At 41.5% G+C, this 20088-nt stretch overlaps 1 protein-coding gene across 1 annotated transcript; it reads left to right on the top strand.

The window, feature by feature from the left end:
* Positions 1 to 337: 337 nt before the first annotated feature.
* Positions 338 to 14069, top strand: LOC106608098 (heme-binding protein 1). The gene is made up of 5 exons (XM_014205811.3): positions 338 to 900; positions 2929 to 3023; positions 4628 to 4754; positions 6309 to 6492; positions 7893 to 14069. The coding sequence occupies exons 1-5, from the start codon at positions 657 to 659 to the stop codon at positions 8062 to 8064; spliced, it is 822 nt and encodes a 273-aa protein (XP_014061286.1). The 5' UTR covers positions 338 to 656; the 3' UTR covers positions 8065 to 14069.
* Positions 14070 to 20088: the final 6019 nt, after the last annotated feature.

Here is a 20088-nt window from a genome sequence, read left to right as displayed (position 1 = left end):
CACACATTTTTTTTTAAATGTTTGCAAATATATTTACACCAAGGTAATGTCAAAGTTAGTCATGTATATGTTTTATACATTTAAATAAATGTTTTCTTCACCTATCAGAGAAGTACGCCTTTGATCACACCCACATACTGTTCTCAGTAGTTACACAACCACAAAGTCAAAATCCTGAAAAATACATTTAAGGTTAGGCATAAGGTTAGCAGTGTAGTTAAGGTTGAGTTTAAAATCAGATGTTAAGATGATAACATTCAGAAATGGGCAGTGTTTATCCATTTGTAGCTGTGGTAACTAGTGACGACCCACTGTATGCCATGTGACCAGAGAGAGCCTTGAATTTAAAATACAAGTCATCACCGCACGGGGAGAGAGACGTTCGAAGTTGCTTTATGTGCACAAGAACCGGGTGGTTTTACTAACTATATTATACTTTGTACATCAGTCGTACGTATTTGACAGGCACTGTCGACCTAATGCCGTGGTTGTCATGATTCGTTCCGTTTGTAAAGTTTTCTGGGCTTGCTGGCCAGCTATCAAGCTAACTAGGTCGGCAACATTGTAGCCTGCTGTTATCACTTCAACAATCTTCCCTCCCGCTGGAGATCTGCGACTGTTGCAAGTAGTTTTTGGGCACTTCTGTCAAAATAACCATGAATGGAGGAGGCTGTCACATGAGTGGCGAAGGAGGTGACAGTCGCGGGGGTGAATCTGGATCAAGACCCACTATCACGCTAGAGGACTTGGATGCCTTCGACGAGGATGACTTCGATTCAGACCTCTGCAGCAGCGGGGGGGCGGATGGGGAAAACGATGCTATGGAGGAAGAGGGTCAGGATCGCCTGTTAAACTACTGGCAGGACATTGGCAGAGTACATCATGTTCAAGTTCCCCAGGGTAAGAGGGGGAGGATTGTAGATTTAGATTGCTATAGGGTCGACATGCAAGCATGCACACATTGTCCTGCACCTGAAACGTTTGAATCACTCCTTGCTCCCCTCGCATACTGACAAACGCCTGTTTTATTCGAACGCTACTTGAACCACTATCCTTTACAGCGTGGTGTGTAGGTGGGGAAAACGTCGTGAGGTCTGTATTTACATGTAAACCATTTTGATTTTAAATCATTTCTGACCCATTATGGCAGAAGATGACTTGGACCAGCAACACATGATAAACAATTTCTCATCAAGCATACTAAAGTACACATTTCTACTGGCACATGTTATTATGTAGTATAATGGACTGTGAACTCAATGTCGTTATGGAAAATGTAGGTTAATTGTACAGGTCTGAACTTTCTTCACAACACTAGGGTAAGGGGACAACTCACCCTTTCAGAATCAGCTTTTGAAGGGAAAAAAAAAAATAGACCATCAAAGTAAATGGTTAGCTGTGAGAGAAACCATGACTGAAACTGGCCTGCACTATTCAACCTGTTGTAAGATGGAGAATAACACCTACACCTTGATAAGGCTAACACCTTTAGATGTTATTTTGTGGAATAGACCAAGGCCTACAGGCTAGGTAGTTTAGATAAACGTTTTAGATATGCAAGCCTGTTTGCCCTTTCATAGTCACAAAATGGTGGGTCATAATCAGATTAGAGTGAGTTTGTTTTGTAGCCACAGCTCAGAGCTAAACAGCTGAATGGGCCTAGATTATTTTGGTTCTAGTGCAGATGGGTACAACATGAGTATTTTACATGCTGACCAGACCACGCGTGTGCGTGTTGATTTTGTTCAGACACGATCAGGACACGCAGGTTTAAATATCAAAATGAACTCTAAACCAACTATATTAATTTGGGGACAGGTCGAAAAGCATTAAACATTCATGGCAATTTAGCAAGTTAGCTTGCTGTTGCTAGCTTATTTGTCCTGGGATATAAACATTGGGTTGTTAATTTACCTGAAATGCACAAGGTCCTCTACTCTGACAATTAATCCACAGATAAAAGGGTAAATTGAATTTGTTTCGAGTAATCTCTCCTCATTCAGGCTTCTTCTTCTTTGGACTTTATATGGTGGTTAGCAACGTGCATTACCACCACCGACTGGAGTGTGGACCTCAGTTCATCTTTCAATGACACGTGGGTATATACGCTTAAAAACCAATGAGGAGATGGGAGAGGCGGAACTTGCTGCGCATCAAGCGTCACAAATGGAACCAAGTTCTATTTTAGCACCTGGCTACGTGCAATGATTGAATAACATGTATATGTACATTTATTTTGCAATGCTCGCGCACGTTGTGGTCAAGATGTTAGCGTAGCTGTTTTCCTCCAGTACAGAAAATAGGTCATAGGTCACATAAGGAAAACAAACAAAAGCTTTAATATTTTAGGCTAGTTGATCAGGGAGAGAATGGTGCTTCATTAAAGACGACCTCAAAGTTAATTTGTGTCATTCGGACGCAGGCAAAGGTTCTACAGTGTACGATGACCCCAAAGTTAATTTGCGTCCAACTTGAGTGTACATTGGATTCTGCAGTGCACAGACCACCCACAATGGTGGCAAACCTGTCCATCTGAAACATCCCCACATGACCTAAATGTTCCTATGATGTGCTTCCTTAGGGCTCTCATTGCTTCCTAAACTTCAGTCATTCGTCTAAGATCACTCAGTGAGAAGATACTTTGTCAGAAATGTAACATTCAATACACTTCTATTAGCCTTGTCCAAATCTATTTTGAGATTGTCTACTTGTTTTCAAACTGATTTTTCAATTATGTTATAAGATTATTCTCATCAAAACGGTTTCCTTTACACAGAAGCCCAGTGTACTACAGCACAGCAGTATAATTATTATTGTGCTGTATGCCATCTGAGGAAGAGAAACCGATCACTGTCTTGTGTGGTCGTTTATCTTATAGGTGGCATTGTGTGACGCCAGGCTCTAACCCCTCTGTCCCTTTCCTTCCAGACATGGCCCAGCCCATCCAACAGCTCACCTCAGACACAGAGAGCACGACGGACAGGGAGAAAGTCCCCTTCACACTGATCACATGCAAAGAGAATGTAAGCTAGTCTAGCCCCCTTTGTACTCATTCATTGCTCCCTCTGTCCCCATCACCCAGTAGGGAAAGATGGAATGGCGGACAGGCAGTTGCTTTATCTAGCCTATCTTATATTCTCAGCTTGATTTCATTGAGTTTGAGTAAACAGGGAGCATTGTAATTAACAGTATTGATGCAAGCCTTTGAGCATTTTCTTTAATTTGAGTTAAAGAAGATGGATATGAATAAATCAATATCTACCACTATTTTATATAGCTCTCTATTGCTTTCTTTATCAATCAATTCCAGGGATTGACATTAAGGTGTGAAAGGTAATTGCCCGTCAGGAAAGTCAGAAGTATTTTTTTGGGGGGGGTTGCTCGAAATTAGTTACAGTGCATTCAGAAATGATTCACACCCCTTGACTTTTTCCAAATCTTGTTACATTACAGCCTTATTCTAAAATGTATTTAAGTTATTTTTTCCCCCCTCATCAATCTACACACAATACCCCATAATCACAAAACAAAAAGTTTTTTTTTTTTAAATGTTTGCAAATGTACTTAATGTACTTAAATTACACAGTTCTGTTTTATTTTGAATACATTTGCAAAAAATTTGAATAACCTGTTTTCGCTTTGTCATTATGGGGTTTTGTGTGTAGATTGAGGAAAAACATTTATTTACTCCATTTTAGGATAAGGCTGTAATGTAAGAAAATGTGGAAAAAGGGAAGGGATCTGAATACTTTCCAAATGCACTGTATTTACATGCAGAAATGTCATGTAAAGTATTGCCTGCCATTCATCTACACATAGGGGGGCTCAACTTGCCCGACTGGCATAAATACCATACATTTGCTGTCTTTCATTTAAAAAATGAAAGATCAGCTTTAGGCTATTGGAATTCTTTGCAGTTTGGTTGTTTTAAAACAAAAAAAATATTAAAGCCCCAGTGCAGTCAAAAATGTGCTTTTTCTGTGTTTTTTATATATATATATATATATATATTTTATTTATTTATTTCCACACTAAGGTTGGAATAATACTGTAAAGATTATGACCATGCCCTTTTTGTAAGAGCTGTTTGAGAAGACCACCTGACATTTCAGCCTGTTTTGGTGGGATGGAGTTTCGGCCTGCCTGGTGACATCAACAGGCATTACATTTGTTAAACCAATAAGAGAGTTCCAAACCTCTCTGCCAACAACAGCTGTTTTCAGTTTCTCCCTCCCCACTAAGACAACTCCCAGACAGTCCTAGCAAAATTCTTGCTTGAGAAATTGCTCTTTGCTAAGAAGTTGTTTTTGTTTCTTTTCGACCATTTTAATAAAATGCAATTACAGTAAGGTACTTACTTATTACCCAGAAATGATTTGATGTAGAGGTAAAAATGGCTGCATTGGACCTTTAAATCATCTGCCCAATGGGGCAACTTCCGGAACAGCTCAACTAGCACAACTGCTCAGTTCACTTGAGCCAGGCAATAGGGCAACCCTTAATGTATCCCTGCACTTCTAGCCCTGTCTGTCATTTCTCTTTCTCTTCTGCTCTCTCTCATTCTTTCCCTCTCTCTGCCCCTCGTACCATTTGTCCATCGTTCTGCCCTATGCATTGTCCTGTGCAGTATGAGAAGAGAGTCTACAACCAGGCCAGCTGGGCGTGTATCACTGTGCGAGAGGACACGTACGAGCAGAGCATCTGTGCCGGCTTCATGAAGCTCATGAGATATATCTGCCAGCAGAATACCTCAGGTGAGTGAGAGTAGCAGAGAAGAATCCATGTACAGTTGAAATTGAAAGTTTACATACACTTATGTTGGAGTCATTAAAACTCGTTTTTTTTCAACCACTCCACAAATTTCTTGTTAACTATAGTTTTAGCAAGTAATTGTTCCAACATATTTGTTTACAAACAGATTATTTCACTTATAATTCACTGTATCACAATTCCAGTGGGTCAGAAGTTTACATACACTAAGTTGACTGTGCATTTAAACAGCTTGGAAAAATCCAGAAAAGGATGTCATGGCTTTAGAAGCTTCTGATAGGCTAATTGACATTAGTTTAGTCAACTGGAGGTGTAACTGTGGATGTATTTCAAGGCCTACCTTCAAACTCGGTGCCTCTTTGCTTGACATCATGGCATCGGGAAAATCAAAACAAATCAGTCAAGAGCTCAGAAAAATAGTCTGGTTCATCCTTGGTTCATCCTTGGGAGCAATTTCCAAATGCCTGAAGGTACCACGTTCATCTGTACAAACAATAGTATGCAAGTATAAACATCATGGGACCACGTAGCCGTCATACCGCTCAGGAAGGAGACGCGTTCTGTCTCCTAGAGATGAACGTACTTTGGTGCGAAAAGTGCAAATCAATCCCAGAACAACAGCAAAGGACCTTGTTAAGATGCTGGAGGAAACAGGTACAAAAGTATCTATATCCACAGTAAAACGAGTCCTATGTCAACATAACCTGGAAGGCCGCTCAGCAAGGAAGAAGCCACTGCTCCAAAACCGCCATAAAAAAAGCCAGACTACGGTTTGCAACTGCACATGGGGACAAATATTGTACTTTTTGGAGAAATGTCCTCTGGTCTGAGGAAACAAAAACAGAACTGTTTGGCCATAATGACCATCATTGTGTTTGGAAGAAAAAGGGGGAGGCTTGCAAGCCAAAGAACCCCATCCCAACTGTGAAGCACGGGGGTGGCAGCATCATGTTGTGGGGGTGCTTTGCTGCAGGAGGAGTGTATTTTAACTTCTGGCCCACTGGAATTGTGATTAAGTGAAATAATCTCTGTAAACAGTTGTTGGAAAAATTACCTCTGTCGTGCACAAAGTAGATGTCCTAACCGACTTGCCAAAACTATAGTTTGTTTACAAGAAACTTGTGGAGTGGTTGTAAAATAAGTTTTAATGACTCCAACCTAAGTGTGTACGAACTTTCGACTTCCGCTGTATGTTCAAAAATACACGTTTTAACATTTTGACCAATCGATTGGTCGAAAGAACAGACTACTCTTGGTCAACCAATATTCATTTTTGTCGGGACAGCCCTATTTGTATGTCTTTGTGTTCAGTAAGAAGGAAATTGGAAGTAGTTTTGGAAGCCAACTTGCGTTAGCACAATGACTAGAAGTCTATGGGTAAAGCTAGTTACTAACTTCCTTCAAACTGCATGCAGAGACAAATGGTATCCACAAGTCTCTTGGACTCTGGAGAAGTAGATAAAGGGCCTTATTGCCAAAATCCCAAAGTATCCCTTTAACCTCTGTTTGTGTCCTTCTCATCCCTCTGTGTGTGCCAGGTAACTACCTGGGTATGACCCTTCCCATTGTGACGGTGGTGAGGACTGATGACTCTCGCTCCAGCCTGTCCAGAGATGTGACGGTGGCCTACTACTTACCGTCCAAACACCAGGACCAACCCCCCACGCCCTTTGACCCTGACATCACCATGGAGACATGGCCTGCCACCGTGGTCTACAGCAGGTGAGGGGGTTGCTGACTGGTGTATAAAATCAAGCACACAGCCATGCAATATCCATAGACAAACATTGGCAGTAGGATGGCCTTACTGAAGAGCTCAGTGACTTTCAACGTGGTACCGTCATTGGATGCCACCTTTCTAACAAGTCAGTTCATTACATTTCTGCCCTGCTAGAGCTGCCCCGATCAACTGTAAGTACAGTTATTGTGAAGTTGAAACGTGTAGGAGCAACAACGACTCAGCCGCAAAGCGGTAGGCCACACAAGCTCACAGAAGTGCGTAGCGCGTAAAAGTTGTCTGTCCTTGTTAGCAACACGCACTACCAAGTTCCAAACTGCCTCTGGAAGCAACTTCAGCACAATAACTGTTTATCAGGAGCTTCATGAAATGGGTTTCCATGGCCGAGCAGCCGCACACAAGCCTAACATCACCATACGCAATGCCAAGCGTCGGCTGGAGTGGTGTTAAGCTTACTGCCATTGGACTCTGGTGCAGTGGAAACGCATTCTCTGTAGTGATGAATCACGCTTCACCATCTGGCAGGCAGTGATAATGGTCTGTGGCTGTTTTTCTTGGTTCAGGCTAGGCCCTTTAGTTCCAGTGAAGGGAAATCTTAATGCTACAGCATACAATGACATTCTAGACAATTCTGTGCTTCCAACTTTGTGGCAACAGTTTGGGGAAGACCCTTTCCTGTTTCAGCATGACAGTGCACAAAGCGAGGTCCATACAGAAACGGATTGTCGAGATCAATGTGGAAGAACTTGACTGGCCTGCACAGAGCCCTGACCTCAACTCCATCAAACCCATTGGGATGAATTGGAACGCAGACTGCAAGCCAGGCCTAATCGGCCAACATCAGTGCCGACCTCACTAATGCTGTTGTGGCTGAATGAAAGCAAGTCCCCGCAGCAATGTTCCAACATCTAGTGGAAAGTCTTCCCAGATGAGTGGAGGCTGTTATAGCAGCAAAGGGGGGACCAACTCCATATTAATGCCCGTAATTTTGGAATGAGATGTTCGACTAGCACGTCCATATGCTTTTGATCATGTAGTGTACACGTAATGTACAACACATTAAGAACACCTTCCTAATATTGAGTTGAACCCCCTTTTTCCCTCAACAGCCTCAATTCATCAGGACATGGACTCTACAAAGTGTCAAGTGTTCCACAGGGATGCTGGCCCATGTTGACTCCAATACTTCCCACAGTTGGCTGGATGTCCTTTGGGTTAGTGGACCATTCTTGATACACACGGGAAACTGTTGAGCATGATAACCCAGCAGGGTTGCAGTTCTTGACACAAACCGGTGCACCTGGCACCTACTACCATACCCCATTCAAAGGCACTTAAATAACTGTGTAACCTTTCATCCATCTCTTTCTCTCTCCCCTGTCAGGTCGTTCAGTGGACCCACCACTGAGACCTCTATCCTAGGGGAGATCCATGCTCTGGGCGAGGTGCTGGACTCTCCACAGCTGTGTGTGAGCGAGTCCTTCATCGTGGCCGGCTATACCAGCCCCGCAGCCGCACACCGACACAACGAAGTCTGGTTCCTGGAGCGCTGCTGAAGTGGCTATGTAGCACTACATTTTTAACACAAAGTAAACAAATGATACACTCATTACAGCGAACCAAATCGAAAACCTCACACAAACCAAAAATTGGGTACAGTTTACGTCAAGGAAACGAGTACACAAGTATGCTTCATTTTTAAATATATTTTAATAGGGCTGTGGTCTCAGGCAGATAATAAATATATATATATAAAACTGTATTTTTTATATATATATATATATATATATATATATATATATATATATATATATATATATATATATATATATATATATATAAATAAAAAATACCGTTTTTTACGATCACTTTGGCACTAATTTCAGAACCAAAACTCAAAACAGTCATCACTTGTAACACAGGCTGTCTCATGTTCAAAACATTGCATTGTGCATTCATATCTTTAAAGAAACCTTGGACTTGCAAAATCATTGGTTCAAATAACTAATTTGTCATGAAATACCATAGGAACATTAATTTAAATCACCCACACACAAGATACAGATAGTTTCACTGTGTAGTTGTTTGTACAAACATATATTGTAGTACAAAATATGTGATCCATGTTTCATTATGGTACTACATGTAAGTACATCACTAAAATAACTAGTAGAGCGAATACTACAGACACAGTGGAATCATTGAACAAAATCTGAAATGTATTGCTGAAATAGGTTTCTTTGAATCAAAGCAAAAATAATTAGCTACAAAAAATGTAAGAAACTACAGTAAAACAAACTGCAGTGTTCCTCACCTGGCTTACTGTAAAACGCAAAACAAAGGATTGTTTACTGTACTTCTATATTTCCATCAACCCTGTCTTGTGGGTTTGGCCACAGGTTCTCATCCACATCACAATGGATGTTTTCATTAGCCAAACACCTTGGGAAGAATCTCCGGGCATGGCGAATCCAGGCCTGACACTGGTTAGCCGTGATGTCATTGCATGCGTCATCCATGGCCTGGAGAAGGGTGGCTTATTCGTGAGGGCACCTATCATATACCTTCCACCGCCATGTGGAGAAAAGAATCCTCAATCGGGTTAAGGAGAGTATGGGGATACGTACAGGGTGGTAAATTGTGGATGGGCCTGAAACCATGCTGAACCTGACATTATCCAACACATTGACAGGTCCACTCCATCAGCTCTACAGACCTGAATAAAACCCCTTACATCTAGATGTTCCGCTAGCGGAACGCCTCGCCAATATCCAATACAATGACATAGGTCACGCCATCAGCTCTACAGACCTGATTTAGCTCATCAAGGAAGGTAACAAGGAGAGCTGCATTATATGATCCAATACGAGGTCTGCGTCCCACCACACCATCTTCCGATATCCTCTTACATCTAGACGTTCCGCTAGCGGAACACCTGCTCCAATATCCAATGATAGGCGTGGCGCGAATTACAAATTCCTCAAAAATGCTATAACTTCAATTTCTCAAACATATGACTATTTTACACCATTTTAAAGACAAGACTCTCGTTAATCTAACCACATTGTCCGATTTCAAAAAGGCTTTACAGCGAAAGCAAAACATTAGATTATGTCAGGAGAGTACCCTGCCAAAAATAATCACAGCCATTTTCAAAGCAAGCATATATGTCACAAAAACCAAAACCACAGCTAAATGCAGCACTAACCTTTGATCTTCATCAGATGACACTCCTAGGACAATATGTTATACAATACATGCATGTTTTGTTCAATCAAGTTCATATTTATATCAAAAAACAGCTTTTTACAATAGCATGTGATGTTCAGAACTAGCATACCCACCGCAAACTTCCGGTGAATTTACTAAATTACTCACGATAAACGTTCACAGAAAACATAACAATTATTTTAAGAATTATAGATACAGAACTCCTTTATGCAATCGTGGTGTCAGATTTTAAAATAGCTTTTCGGCGAAAGCACATTTTGCAATATTCTGAGTAGATAGCTAGACCATCACAGGCTAGCTAATTTGACACCCACCAAGTTTGGTGCTCACTAAACTCAGAATTACTATAAGAATAATTGGATTACCTTTGCTGTTCTTTGTCAGAATACACTCCCAGGACTTCTACTTCAACAACAAATGTTGTTTTGTTTCGAAATAATCCATAGTTATATTGAAATAGCTCCGTTTTGTTCATGCGTTGAGGTCACTATCCGAAGGGTGACGCGCGAGCGCATTTCGTGACAAAAAAATTCAAAATATTCCATTACCGTACTTCGAAGCATGTCAAACGCTGTTTAAAATATATTTTTATGCTATTTTTCTCGTAAAATAGCAATAATATTCCAACCGGGCGACATTGTATTCATTCAAAGACTGAAAGAAAAACATGGAGTCGTCTCGTGGACACGCATCTCCAGTGTCATTGTTCCCTGCCTGACCACTCACAAAAACTCCTGCTGTTTTTCGCCCAGAGACGTCATTCCACTTTCTGGCGCCTTCTGAGAGCCAATGGAAGCCTTAGAAAATGTCACGTTACAGCAGAGATGCTGTATTTTTGATAGAGATGCCACAGAAGGAGAACAAATTGTCAGACAGGGCACTTCCTGTATGGAATCTTCTCAGGTTTTGGCCTGCCATATGAGTTCTGTTATACTCACAGACACCATTCAAACAGTTTTAGAAACTTTAGTGTTTTCTATCCAAATCTACTAATTATATGCATATTCTAGTTTCTGGGCAGGAGTAGTAACCAGATTAAATCGGGTACGTTTTTTATCCGGCCGTGAAAATACTGCCCCCTATCCCAAACAGGTTAAGAGTAATGCAACAGTTACTTATCATTTTGAGCAGTTGTATCAATTGATAGTTAGATCATTGTAATGAAATGAATAGACAGTCATCTCAGATGTAATGTGTGAATTGCATTTTGAAATGGTAATACTTTGATGTTAAGTTGTGTCATTTTGAACAGGTGATTTTAGTTCAATGAACAGATGATCTTACCTTTATGTGTATTGTATCCAAGAAATTGGAAAAAGTGTTAGATTTAAAATATGCATTTTGATCATTGGTTGTGAGTTTTGTGTCTAGAGTTTTGAAAAATGACATCAAGGTTCTGAAATTAGTGCCAAAGTGATTGTAACAAACTATATAATACTATATGCCATTTAGCAAATGCTTTTATCCATGACCCTTGGCGTTGTAAGCACCGTGCTCTACTGACTGAGCTACACAAGACCGCAATATGTGTCGCTCCAAATATCTACAGCTTTCACATCACTATGTCAATTTACTTTACTGTATTAAATGTAGTTTTACAGGGACAGTTCACATTAAGTGCCTGTTTTTAGCCGTCCGGCTAATTTAACTGCAGTCCCTGGGAAGGATATTAAAAACAATTTAAGATAACAAGCACACAATGAGCACATGCAGCGCAGCGCACAACAGGACAAGGAAACGTATGACAAGCAGACAGACAGAGCGTGTAGTATCGTTAAGACAAGACCTGCCTCCAAGGTATTTCACACGAGTTCAGCTCAGGAGCTCATGGTTTCTAAGGATGTTGCATGTCAAGCTCTATTATCAGTGGGTGTTCATCAGCTTGGTGCCAGTCTGTTACTGTGTCGGCCATGTTGTTGGGCAAGGCAACAGTTTTCAGTTGTTAGATACAGGAGTGGTTGTACATAGCGTACTTACTATGCTGTGTGGATGGAATATGGTGCTTTCATCATTGTTAATGACTAAATGAAGGCAAATTCAAATGGAAATCAGAGTGGCTGTGTTCTAGACAGTTCAGTGTGTGACGTAGAAGATATTCCCATGAGATACAGGGTTTTGCATGTGGAGGAGAGCACAGTAAATACTTTGGAATGATGTCATATTCACTGTGCCATTTTTTTATCAATCTATATATGATGAAATCATAGGATATATCTATATCACTACTGGTCGAAGTTTGGGGTCACTGAGAAATGTCCATTTAAAATAACATCAGATTGATCAGAAATACAGTGTGGACATTTTTAATGTTGTAAATGACTATTGTAGCTGGAAACTGTTTTTTGAATGGAATATCTACATAGGCGGCAGGGTAGCCTAGTGGTTAGAGTGTTTGGCTAGTAACCGAAAGGTTGCAAGTTCAAATCCCCGAGCTGACAAGGTACAAATCTGTTGGTCTGCCCCTGAACAAGGCAGACCGACACCCACTGTTCCTAGACCGTCATTGAAAATAAGAATTTGTTCTTAACTGACTTGCCTAGTTAAAAAATGGGCCTACAGAGGCCCATTATCAGCAACCAGCACTCCTGTGTTCCAATGGTACATTGTGTTAGCTAATCCAAGTTTAGCATTTTAAAAGGCTGTCTATACTGTATTTCTGATCAATTTGATGTTATTTTAAAGGACAAAAAGTGTTTTTCTTTCAAAAACAAGGACCTTTCTTTCTGTGTGTGTGTGTGTGTGTGTGTGTGTGTGTGTGTGTGTGTGTGTGTGTGTGTGTGTGTGTGTGTGTGTGTGTAAGACACACACAGTACCAGTCAAAAGTTTGGACACCTACTCATTCAAGGGTTTTTCTTTATTTTTACTATTTTATACATTGTAGAATAATAGTGAAGATGTCAAAACTATAAAATAACACATTTGGAATCATGTAGTAACCAAGTATTAAACAAAACAAAATAGATTTTAGATTCTTCAAATTACCCACCCTTTGCCTTGATGACAGCTTTGCACACTTGGCATTCCCTCAACCAGCTTCATGAAGAATGCTTTTCCAACAGTCTTGAAGGAGTTCCCACATGCTGAGCACTTGTTGGCTGCTTTTCCTTCACTCTGCAGTCCGACTCATCCCAAACCATCTCAGTTGGGTTGAGGTCGTGTGATTGTGGAAGCCAGGTCATCTGATGCAGCACGCCATCCTTCTCCTCCTTGGTCAAATAGCCCTTACACAGCCTGGATGTGTGTTGGGTCATTGTCCTGTTGAAAAACAAATGACAGTCCCACTAAGCGCAAACCAGATGGGATGGTGTATCGCTGCAAAATGCTGTAGTAGCCATGCTGGTTAAGTGTGCCTTGAATTCTAAATAAATCACAGACAGCATCACCAGCAAAGCACCCCCACAACGTCACACATCCTCCATGCTTCACGGTGGGAACCACACATGCAGAGATCATCGGTTCACCTACTCTGCATCTCACAAAGACACGGCGGTTGGAACCAAAAATCTCAAATTTGGACCAAATTACAGATTTTCACTGGTCTAATATCCATGGCCCGTGTTTCTTGGCCCAAGCAAGTCTCTTCTTCTTAATGGTGTTCTTTAGTAGTGGTTTCTTTGCAGCAATTTAACTATGAAGGCCTGATTCACGCAGTCTCCTCTGAACAGTTGATGTGTCTGTTACCTGAACTCTGAAGCTTGTATTTGACTGACCTTCATGTTTTAAAGTAATGATGGACTGTTGTTTCTCTCTGCTTGTTAGAGCTTTTCTTGCCATAATATGGACTTAGCCCTATTTGGTAAAAGACCATCTTTTTTAAACCAACCCTACCTTGGCATAACACAAATGATTGGCTCAAACGCATTAAGGAAAGAAAATCCACATTCACTTTTAACAAGGCACACTTATTAATTGAAATGCATTCCAGGTGACTACCTCATGAAGCTGGTTGAGAGAATGGCAATAGTGTGCAAAGCTGTCAAGGCAAAGGGTGGCTACTTTGAATAATCTCAAATATAAAATATATTTTGATTTGTTTAACACTTTTTTGGTTACTACATGACTCCATATGTGTTATTTTATAGTTTTGATGTCATCAATATTATTATATTATAGAAAATAGTAAAAATAAAGAGAACCCTGGAATGAGTAGGTATGTCCACACTTTTGTGTGTGTGTATACAGACAGACGTGCTCAAATTTGTTGGTACCCTTACAGCTCATAATGCTTCATTCCTCCTGAAAAGTGATGAAATTAAAAGCTATTTTTATCATGTATACTTGCATGCCTTTGGTATGTCATAGAATAAAGCAAAGAAGCTGTGAAAAGAGATGAATTATTGCTTATTCTAAAAAGATATTCTAAAATGGCCTTGACACATTTGTTGGTACCCCTTAGAAAATATAATAAATAATTGGATTATATTGATATTTCAAACTAATTTGTTTCTTTAATTAGTATCACACGTCTCCAATCTTGTAATCAGTCATTCAGCCTATTTAAATGGAGAAAAGTAGTCACTGTGCTGTTTGGTATCATAGTGTACACCACACTGAACATGGACCAGAGAAAGCAAAGGAGAGATTTGTCTGAGGAGATCAGAAAGAAAATAATAGACAAGCATGGTAAAGGTAAAGGCTACAAGACCATCTCCAAGCAGCTTGATGTTCCTGTGACAACAGTTGCAAATATTATTAAGAAGTTTAAGGTCCATGGAACTGTAACCAACCTCCCTGGGCGCGGCCGCAAGAGGAAAATCGACCCCAGATTGAACAGAAGAATAGTGCAAATGGTAGAAAAAGAACCAAGGATAACTGCCAAAAAGATGCAAGCTGAACTCCAAGGTAAAGGTACGTCAGTTTCTGATCGCACCATCCGTCACTTTTTGAACGAAAGTGGGCTCCATGGAAGAAGACCCAAGAGGACTCCACTTTTGAAAGAAAAGCATAAAGCCAGACTAGAATTTGCTAAAATGCATATTGACAAGCCACAATCCTTCTGGGAGAATGTCCTTTGGACAGATGAGTCAAAACAAGCTTTTTTGGCAAGTCACATCAATCAGCTTTATGTTCACAGATGAAAAACTGAAGCTTTCAAATAAAAGAACACCATACCTACAGTGAAACATGGAGGAGGCTCAGTTATGTTTTGGGGCTGCATTGCTGCGCCTGGCACAGGGTGCCTTAAATCTGTGCAGGGCACAATGAAATCTGGAGGTATTCTGGAGCAAAACGTACTGCCCAGTATCAGAAAGCTCTGTCTTAGTCGCAGGTTATGGGTCCTCTAACAGGATAATGACCCAAAACACACAGCTAAAAGCACCCAAGAATGAATAAGAACAAAACATTGGACTATTCTGAAGTGGCCTTCTGTGAGTCCTGATCTGAATCCTATCAACATCTATGGAAAGAGCTGAAACTTGCAGTCTGGAGAAGGCACCCATCAAACCTCAGACAGCTGGAGCAGTTTGCTCAGGAAGTGTGGGCCAAACGACCTGTTAACAGGTGCAGAAGGTACCCTGAGACAGCTAGAGCAGTTTGCTCAGGAAGTGTGGGCCAAACGACCTGTTAACAGGTGCAGAAGGTACCCTGAGACAGCTAGAGCAGTTTGCTCAGGAAGAGTAGGCCAAACGACCTGTTAACAGGTGCAGAAGGTACCCTGAGACAGCTAGAGCAGTTTGCTCAGGAAGAGTAGGCCAAACGACCTGTTAACAGGTGCAGAAGGTACCCTGAGACAGCTAGAGCAGTTTGCTCAGGAAGAGTAGGCCAAACGACCTGTTAACAGATGCAGAAGTCTCATTGAGAGATACAGAAAATGTTTGATTGCAGTGATTGCCTCTAAAGGTTGTGCAACAAAATATTAGGTTAAGGGTCCCATCATTTTCGTCCACACACACACACATACAGTATCTACAGTTTGTATACATATCTGGTTTATTATTCAACAATTAATTATTTTCACTCTACCATACGAACTGACAGTGAAGTGATGCGTAAAGACTGATAAATCTGATTTGATTAATTTTAAATATGTATGTTTTATGGATATGAGATGAAATGTTTACTCCGGTTGAATGGGCAGGATATTAGAACCTCATCAGGTTGTATGTAATGGTTTTATCTGATAGAAAAATAACCCTCGGTGGTTTGGGGTGTCGTTCTCAATGCAGTTGTGATATGGATGTTGGTGAAAGATAAATGTATATTTTCTATAATAAATGGGAACTGGGTGGCCATATGAAGACTAACAGAATTATATAACCTTGTATTTGTCACTTGGTTGTTGGCAGTAGATTTGATTGATCTCTGTTTTAAAGAAGTCTTCACATTTCATTCATTATATCCCTGGTTGTCATTATTATAGTTTTCTTGCCTTAAACCAGTGCTTGACTTGGGCAGGAGCTCACCGGAGCTAGGTACCGGCACCTCAAATGTTCTGCTTCTTGAGCTCCTGTTCCTCTTATAGAATATTAGCTCAAAAGTATTGTGGAGCTCCTGCACCTAAATATAAACAGTACAGGCACCCAAAATGAGTACCGGCACTTATTCCAGTCCAAGTAAAGCACTGCCTTAAACAGTCTGTAGTTCTCAACCTACTGTAAGTGTTCATTTGGCCAAGTCTTGGTCATTTTAATATGTGAGTCTTCTGACAGGAGGAACATGAGGTTTCCTGAGTGTCCTGTCAAAACGTCACATTGTGTACCTGTAATACTTTCCTCATTACATTGTGTTCCAATGTGTGTTTAAATGCAATCATTATATGATCTGACAATATGATTTATCATTCCCCCCCGCCCCCCAGACAGACACACAGCTAGTAGTCAGTTATGGTTTTACTCTGATGCTCAAAGTTTAGTTCTCATTCCTGTTTTCATAGTGTTTTATATTTTCATCAGTTGAGACACGCTATATCATTTGGGCCTAAACCAGGTGTTTATAACCTCAAGTAATGTGTTCTGTTATATGTATTTCTTGACTATTTCAGCTACAAGCTGTATAGATTTCAGCTACAAGGAACCAGTGCAAAAGTGGACACTGTAACACGTCTATTTTAATTATTGCAAAAAGATAGACAACTTTTTATTTATTTATCTGTGCCTCTTTTTCACTGAATACAATGATTTATGCACCGCAATACGGAGGATCAGCACCCAAATGTTGCAAATATTTTTGAAAGGGATTCACTGATTATACAAACTAAAATGTGCTTCCATCAAATACACAATGGGGCTGAGGAAAAACGGGGATGTCTAAGAGGGGATCTGGTGAGAAGAGGGGGATGAGAATCAGACGATAAAAGGCTTCAGTTTAGCCCACACATCGATGGTCCCTCTTGTCACTGAAAAGGCGCTGCATGGTCAATCCAACGTCTGCATTGGCAGTGCAGCATTTACAGTGATACGACCTCTGGAGAAGTCAGGGCATTCATACCTTTTGCGCTTTGCGGAGCAAGAAGTTTTCAAGGAAGTGAGTTTGTGTTTATACAGGACCTCCCGCCCTCACCTACTGTCAACCAATCATGTCACTGCAGTGCTATACGGAGCCATCTGCATTGTTACAGAATTTGAGAGATGCACAACGATGCAGTACGGAGCTCAATTTGGCCTCTGCGTGCCTCCGCAGGGGCCGCTGCATAAGTCTCTATCCTGCCTTTGTTTTTGGTGCCAAAAGTCATCTAGCGGACCAGTGGTCTTGCTTGACAGATTTCCCATCAATCAGTTTAGTTGCTAATTGAGACAGACTTAGCAGAGAACGTAAGTTATGTACATAACTATGGATCTATGAAACCGAAGGATGACAGTGACAAGTAAGTGTTACAGTCCTCACAGTAAATGATGCCTTGCATCAGCCAATCATCGAGACCATATCAAAAAAGTAATGCCCTATGACCTAGAAGCGGGATTTACCTCATCCTCTTTGCCTGGAATGCTGGAAACAGGTTCCCGAGCTGGAAAAAATGACAGTCACAGTCATCCTCCGGTCTCATAAATCTATAGGTATGTACATAAATCTATTTCGACTTCCCTCAGACCGTCACTGATAAGTGTTATAGTCCTTACCGTGGATGATTGTGTCAACAATGTCGCGAGGAACAGAGGATTCCCCATCTCCAACACCTCAGCAGCGAGCAAGATGGCGGAGCTCAGAAGAGCGAGGGTAATACATAGTAAATGTGCATGGCGAGGACCGTTAGGCAGATAAAGTAGCACCTTTCAGGGCCGCCCAAGATGTGGCCATGCCTCCTGGGGCTAGTTGACCCTGACCCATGTAGGCCTGGGAGATGGTATCCAACATCCAATGGGAGAGCCACTTTTTAGAGACCGGCAGGCCAAGCTTCTTGCCATCATAAAACACAAACAGTTGTTGGGTGCGTTTCAGAGATTGCATCTTGGACATGTATGCCCGTAGCACTCTAACCAGGCACAGGGAAAGCAAGTTTTCGTCCTAGCCAGATTGGGGCATTCTGTCCTCTGCTTGCACTATCTCCACCAACTGGTTAATGTGCTGAGAGGAAAGCACTTTAGGTAGAAAGGACAGGTTCCGCAGCAGGGACACGCCCATGTCCTCAGCCTTCCATCTCAAACAGTCCACACATACAGAGAGGGCATGTAGCTCGCTTACACGCAAAGAGAGCCAGGAGAAAAGCAGTTTTTAGGGAGAGAGATTTCAAGTCAGACTGAGCTATTGACTCATATGGAGGCCTTGCCAGGGCCCTTGGGACCAGGGGCATGCAGAACGCGGCCCGGGTGTAGCCGCCGGACACCCTTCAGAAACTGCAACACAAGAGGATGACTGCCCAGCTTGTGGCCATCCACCATGTCATGAGAAGTTGAAATGGAGGCCTATCTTGCTAATGTCCAGATGGGACTGGAGAAAACAAAGGACGAGAGACAGGACAGGTAACTGGGTATAGCTATCTAGCGTCACACCAAGAGGAGAATAGTCTCCATCTGAGAGCATAAAGCGACTGAGTGGATGGGGCTCTCGCTTTTCTAAGAGTCTCATGAACAGCCACAACTAGCTCCTGAGAGATAGGCTCGTCATTGGCCATACCCACAGCTGAAGGGAAGTGGGGTTGGGGTGCCAAATCAGGCCGTCCACCAAGGACGGGAGGTATGGCCTGGTTGGAAGAGGCCAGAGTGACCCCCACACCAGTTGAAGAGCTCCAAGAACCAAGGTCTGCCTGGCCATCTCAGCGCTACTGGTAGGACCCTGTGGTGTTGATGCTTTATCCGATGAAGAACCTGAAATCAGAGGCAACGGGGGAAAAGCGTACAAGAACACTTTAGGCCACTCTTGAGACAGAGCATCCAGGCCAAGAGTGGCCCTTAGACCCCTCAGAGAGCATGGAGTCACACGGTACATATAAAACCAAGGAGGTACTGAATGGAAAAATAGACCAACCGACTATGAATAGTGCGGTTAGGCTCGTGAGGGAGCTAACTAAATTAGCCCACTGACAGGAAAGTTAGGGAGTGAACGTTATTTATAATAAGGGTTACATGGAGAAAATCAGACCTCTTAAATTAAAATGTCCCTTCCTTCAGCAAAATATATTTTACCTAAACCCTCCCAGAACGCTTGAAAGGAAACAAGTGACCCTCCTGCCCTTATACCCCAAATAATAATTCAAACATAAAGTGGGTAGCAGTGAACATGTCTAACGTTTACCCTTACTTCTTGGTCAGACCAGAGCCTTAGATATGCAGTTTTAGAAACTGCTCTTGGATCTGTAAGTATTATATGGCAATGCAGGAATTTTGATAGCACACAGGGCTGTGGGTCAGAAGGTTGTGGGTTCGCAGACCACCGTAGACAAGAGTAGGGGTGGAGAGATCCCTTTTATAATAAAATAATTGCATGCATGAATCTATCATTGTATTTGCAGGTCCGAGAAAAAATGGCCTTTTATAAACATTTCATGCAATTATACGTCATTTTACATATTAGCAGAATATTTTTTTAATACCACACAAATTACCGAAATTACAGGCTCAGAATGGACAGGGAGATAGGCCTATGGGTTCATCTTATCATATTTATCCAATGCCAAATCAGTGTGTCTTGTTTGCAACGAAAATGTCGATGTTTGCAAATAATTAAATCTGAGACGTGATTAGGAATCTGAGCATGGTACTTTCAAAAGTTAGACCTACCTACTCAGAGAAATGTAAGCTTTATAGCTACAATATGTAACTTTTTGGGCGACCCGACCAAATTCACATAGAAATGTGGGTTATAGATATGTCCTTCTCATTGAAAGCAAGTCTAAGAAGCGGTATATCTATTATATGTGCGCTATTTCTATGCTTCCTGTGCTTACGTTTCGTTTTTGCGTCTTTTACTTTCGG

Source organism: Salmo salar, chromosome 06 (assembly GCF_965601325.2).
Source record: "Salmo salar chromosome 06, fSalSal1, whole genome shotgun sequence".
NCBI lineage: Eukaryota > Metazoa > Chordata > Actinopteri > Salmoniformes > Salmonidae > Salmo > Salmo salar.
The sequence above is the reverse complement of the archived record's forward strand: the minus strand, read 5'-3'. Positions and strand labels throughout refer to the sequence as shown.